Source organism: Haliotis asinina, chromosome 10 (genome assembly GCF_037392515.1).
Source record: "Haliotis asinina isolate JCU_RB_2024 chromosome 10, JCU_Hal_asi_v2, whole genome shotgun sequence".
NCBI lineage: Eukaryota > Metazoa > Mollusca > Gastropoda > Lepetellida > Haliotidae > Haliotis > Haliotis asinina.
The window spans coordinates 30,300,972-30,307,052 of NC_090289.1; the positions used below are offsets into that span (position 1 = coordinate 30,300,972).

Below are 6,081 nucleotides of genomic sequence, written 5' to 3' on the forward strand. Positions count from 1 at the left end.
ACACACGAGGGACACAGAGGGACACATGAGGGACACACGAGGGACACATGAGGGATACAGAGGGACACACAGCGCTTATGAGTTCAAGACATAGCCAGCTTGCAGATTAGCTCAGAAGACCCAGTGAAGTAATGGATTGAGTGGATGACTTGTTAAAACCACAACCCCTACAAACCATTACTAATTACAATTCACGGGTCCTCCGGCCCGGTCTCTGATGACAAGATATGACATTGGTTGGTTGACTGATAGCTGAATGATTGGTTGGTTGACTGATAGCTGAATGACTGGCAAGTATTTTCAGTGGATGATGGGAGGAAGAATAGGCTAGTATCCATAAGGTAAAGTATCCAAGTTGGGTTGAATGACACGTTTGCTGTAAACCATCTGGTACTTTTTCTTCTCTTCTCTATTGTAGATTTTCCGTTTCCTTTTCTCTCGTGAGATCTTGGAAGGATTGGTTACTGTAATGGTTTTGTCTCTCTGGGGTGAAAGTACAATGTCCCGAATGGCTTCAAAATTGATGAGTTGGGCATTCTTGAAATTCAAAAACCACGAACTTTGCACACTTGCTCCCCCTTGTGAGTTTGGTAGCTATAATTCTTAGGCCCTGCAGACACAAACTCCACGATGTAGTCATTGTTGTCCGGTTCATTGGTGAGATCACCAAGATAATCCCCAAGAGGTGTTTGGTAATCAGTGGGTTTGGCAACATAGATCACAGAATCAGTATCATAATACAACACTTGTTGATCCAGCTTTTCCAGGACACTGTATAACTTCAGTCTTGCCCATACAGTGGTGAATGTGGCCAGGAAGATGTTGGTCTTGTTATCTTCTGGGACAAAGCTAGATTTGTGGTTATATTCCAACTGCAAAGTCTGATCTGTGAGGATGTGAAAATCTGTCACTTCCTTGGTAGGATCTGTCAACATCTGGAAGAATTTTTCTGCTTCACTCTCATGGATGAACTCTGATTGTTTCATGTTCAAACGCTGTCCAAATTTCCCCCAGAAACTGTTCAAGCATAGTTTAGCTAGGGATCGTAATCCCGGATTTTTTCAATGCGATCTTTATCCAGTTGTATACCTTCCTTCTCTCTGTAGTCTGCTATGTATTTCTCCTTGTCGTCTTCCGTTGCACACCAAGCTGGCCATCCGCTGGCTTGTTGTTTTAACATTAAGGTGTTGATGTAGTCTGTAAACAATCCACACTCTCCTGTCTCAGGGTTGTATTGAGCTGTTTCTGACCAGTGGTAAACCTCATACACCTTGATTACTCGGTATCCTTTCTCGATGGCTTTCACTATTTCTGGTGTACACCAAGTTCCTAGGATGGCTCTCTGCTCATCTGAATGTTCACAGGGGGTCTGTTGCTCCTTGTCAGCACAGGTACAACATAAAGGAAACTTTAGCTTGCCTTCAGATCGATAGGGGAGTACTGGATGATAGAGTTTTCTAGGTGGTAATATCTTCACCTTGGCGATTCCAAAATAGTGATCCAACGACTGGAAATTCTTGTGAATGACTTGGGGATGTCCAATAGGATACTGGCAATATTTGTTGACCCATGGGTAGAGACTTGTAAAGCCCACATAATGAATTTGTTCACTTTCTTTCACCTTGTAGTGGAGTGTACTGGCATTAGTCCTGCCACCGAAAAAGGAGTCACGTGGTTCTAAACGATCCTGTATGTCCAGTGTACTGATAAACGCCTTCATGTCTGGTTTATCCTTTAATTGTTGATGGAACTCATGTTCCCAAATGACAACTACTTTGTAACCTTTCCGTTTCAACACCTGTGTTTTCTTACAGGTGAGAGCATAAAGTTCTTCCACACACTGTTTGGTCCTGGGGAGTATGGTAGATGATCTCTCATGTGGAAAACATGTCTTGCAACCATGGTAGCAACAACCATGGATTTCCAGCACTGTGTTTGTTTGGGGACAATAACCATGCACTCGGTAGTTGGTTCCAGGCACTATATGTTCACCTCCATTCAGGGCATGTTGTATGACAATATTTTCTGAATGCATGAGCCATTCCAACCACTGAATGGAAACATTACTATATTGTCCATGGCCAACATATCCTTGACATGGTACTTGAGCGATGGGGCTTGGAACTGTTTCTGCTTCATGGGTAGTAATACCCCTCTGTTGAAGATGTTTTTGCGAAATCCACTGACCACTCTTGAGCTTGACATCGTATGAGCCATCTTCTTCTTCAGAAGGTCTGGAAGACATCCAGTTTGTGACAGTTTGTCCATCAGTCAGCTTGACATGGTCGTGACTTTTCAGAAACTTGGTTTTAAATATGTTCATGCATAAAAAGGCTATAGTGATAGAGTTGGCAAAGGGATCAACACCACCAATGATCTTTCCTTCTGTTTCCTCGCCTGTGGCATCTATCATCAATTGCTGAAACTTTAGACAAGCTTCTCTGAGCACAGTGACATCTGAGATACAGTACTCTTTCATTTCTTTAGAAAAATCAAACTCTCCATGTTGTTGGCTGTGCCATGACAAGAATACATCTCTGTCTTTAGCTCCCATGTAGTCCACTCCGTACATGTGGGGATCTGGAAAAGCTCCAACATAATTTTGGTTCTCCTTCAAATTAAACCAATGTGGGAAGTACCCCTTCTTCACTTCTGTCAGTCCAAAAGCTTTGGGTAAGGAGGCCAGTTTCATAGGAAGAAAGTTGAGACTGTCTATGATTCTGATATTGAGGCCTTTTTCAATCTGCATGTACATGATTTTAGAACCAGTGTAAATGATTTTGCTTGGAAACATGGATTGATCTATCATATACTCCAAAAGAAAGTATCCATCATAAGCTTTGCTATTGTGAGCAATGGCTGTGAAGTCTTTATGGTTGCTATTAAAGAGCCATCTTGAAAATTCAATGTGAGCTCCATCTCCCTTGAATATCACTTGACGAAATCCACAACTTTCTTCACAAGGAGGTTTCTTGAATTGTTTGGTTTTCTTGTCCCTTCTATTACAGGCAGGGCATCTAGATCCACAGTGGTGACATTTTGAGTCTTCACTGACTGGCTCTGTTTTGCAAGCATGACAGGCTGATTGTGCCACCAAGTAGTTGGGAACATGTTGACTTTTGCCACACCAGGATTGGTGGCAATGCTGACAAGTAGATGATTGATGGGGACAGTTTTCAGCAGGACAGGTAGCACAAGGTCCTTGCGGTGAATAACCTTCTTCACACATCAGCTGTTCATCCTGTCTGCATTCAAAGTCATAAAAGATAAATTTACTCTTGGTCTGGTCCACGTCACTAGGTTTCTGGTAACAGAGATGATCTTGCTCCACCACTTCTTGACATCCAGGGCATTTCCATTCTCCGCATTGGTGTAGTTTGGGATCCCTTTCTCTTCGGCACAATACTTTCTTACACATGGTACATTTCCAGAACCACTCACATTTAGAGGGTATGTATGTGCCTTTCTTTACATTTCTTTTTCCAGCTTGGTGTCGCTGGAAACATCCGGGTGATCTACAAGTCATTTGGCAATGACGACAAGTCAGTGGTGTATCTGTTTCAGGACACTTTTGGCTATGGCATACAATGCAGGTCTCAGAGCAGGAATGATGCAATTTGTCATTGTAAGGTTTCAAACACCGCTCACAAAAATAGGAGGCTGAGAAAAATCCAGGAATGTTGACAACAGCATGGAAGTGAGCTTGTGGGTTTTCGACCAGGTAGAGAAAGAGTTTGGGTTGTTCTGACTCTTGAACACCAACCCTGATAAACTTGTTCCCTCTTTCAGCGCTGACCACTAAAATCTGACATCCTAGTATTTTCTCAAAAGCTGGAATATCATTCAAATGACAAGGACGATCTGGAGGGATACCGGCCAATCTACATAACTTCAGGGTTAACTTTCCTTGCTCATGGCGTGACTTGTCTATTAATTTATTATAAAAGTGTTTGGGACATTTTCGATACTGTAGGACCAAGTCTATCAGGGGTGTTTCAGTATGACCAGTGAGTTTCTTCCATTCATCTTGACCGATTTGATTAGCTTTCGCCCAGCACACAATAATGGCTCTGACCATACATAGGTCATCCTCGTTGACAATCTGTACTATAGACCGTTTCAGATGAATAGAGCTGCTTGAACCTGCGAGTTGTGTTATGGTCTTATTGGATCGTCCACCTCGAGGTATACGTATGATTCCTATATCCACATGAAAGGAGACATCCAAGGCCAGTTCTTCACGACTGTTTAACACTTTCTCGATGTGTTTCATGATCAGTTCTGCATTTAGATGCGACAGAGGCTGTGGTGGTATGACAATAGCCTTATTTAAAGCTTGATGATGGATAATGACCCGCCCCAAATCTCCTTCCTGAACATCATCAGGGGTGGTTTGCTGTAAAATCGCTTCAAACATGTCCTGAAGCTTGGTGTACAAAGTTCTGAGACTCTGACCCTGCCATTCGTCATTAAATTTGATTTCATACGTTGTACTTATGGCCCCAGTCTTGGCAAAGGTCTTGGTGTTCTTCTCTGTAAAAGTATAGGGTTGAGTTTTAGGAGACTCAGCATCAGGGAGGGGTGACCCTACACCACCATACTGGTTAATTGTACGTTGTCTTTTTGGAGGAGTAGGGTCAGTTGACAGATCTGCAGGACGCTTGGGGCAGGTCTTCTTATGTTGTCGCAATACATACATTTTTCTGAATGTGGCTCCACAGAAGGAACATGGTAAACCCTTCTGTCTCTGGACCTGGTTTAATGTTGGATCAATACTGTCCAAGTGGGGACTGTCGTTAGAGCTGAGGCCATATAAAGACGTCATTTCCTCCATTTCCCCATGGGTAAATTGAAGATCTTTTACTAGCTGATCTTCAGGTGTTGTTACTGACTGATCTTCTGTCTGTCTACATAGCAAGCATATAGCCCTCATGTCTACTCGCTCATCATTGGACAACCCATTTTCTTCTGCCCACTTGATCAACTTGTCATAATTGTCAAACGTATCTATTTTGGTCTGGAGGTCCATCTGAAATAAAACAAACATTCACGCTGAACCATACTTTACAGTATTGTGCCATTTTATCGTTATTGTGTCAACATGACAATAAAATAGTCTGTCATTATTATATCCATATATACACTTATCATCATTTAGAAACGGTGATGTGTGGGCAACTGTTTGGGATAGGTAGCCGTTTTGGTTATGTGTCCGTTTTGATTGAGGGGCGTTTGCGCACAGGTTTGACAGAACGGGTTTGACACAGAACCGGTTTTTAGGCTGAGACACGCGTGTACCTAAAACCGCGCGAAAATGTCTTTGTTTGACTGTCTACCTACCCTGAGAGTGAGAGGGCAGAGACGTGGGTTGTGCGACGGGTTACTCTGCGGCTTCATGGATTATACAAGTGTATGGAATTTGTGTGATATGCAATATTTAGACGGGATATTCTTTCTTCCGATGGATTATTCTTTATTTTGATGGGAGAGGACCTTGTTTGTGAGTATACCCTTCATGCTTTTCATACTGATCACGCATGTATCTTTACATTGTTTTAATGGCACCACGCATCATGATTCATGGTATGTATGAACATATGATTATGATTCAGAGACAGGACTGCCATCTATATTTTACATTGAAATGTTTAATATCACCACACATGGTACAAGATGTGTAGACGTTAATGGAGTTTATGAACTGTGTATTTATACATAGTGATTTTACCATACACGCTATATAAACATGCAATAAATAGTGTTTGTTTTTGAAGTATTAGTTTTTACTATGATTCATGTTTATTAGGATTCAGGCAAGGTTAACAATTCTTATTTATTTGTTTTCAACAACTAATTTTATTGTAACTGAAATAACAAGAAATATCAGCAACTGTTTTATTGAAAGTGAAATAACAAGAAATAAAATCAATATTTTGAAATCTCTTCACCGCATATGATTGTATATTTTTATGGTTGTTTCCTTTGTTAAGTTATTAGGAAAAGTATTCGTTTAGAGCATAATTTCAGCATGAATAGTGTATATCATGTACATTTGTATGACACACCGAAGTGTATTCACAT

General features: G+C 41.3%; 1 protein-coding gene across 1 annotated transcript; it reads right to left on the bottom strand.

Moving 5' to 3' along the window:
- Positions 1 to 1,036: 1,036 nt before the first annotated feature.
- LOC137298616 (uncharacterized) lies at positions 1,037 to 2,755 on the bottom strand. Its single transcript, XM_067830908.1, has one exon. The coding sequence runs from the start codon at positions 2,753 to 2,755 to the stop codon at positions 1,037 to 1,039; it is 1,719 nt and encodes a 572-aa protein (XP_067687009.1).
- Positions 2,756 to 6,081: the final 3,326 nt, after the last annotated feature.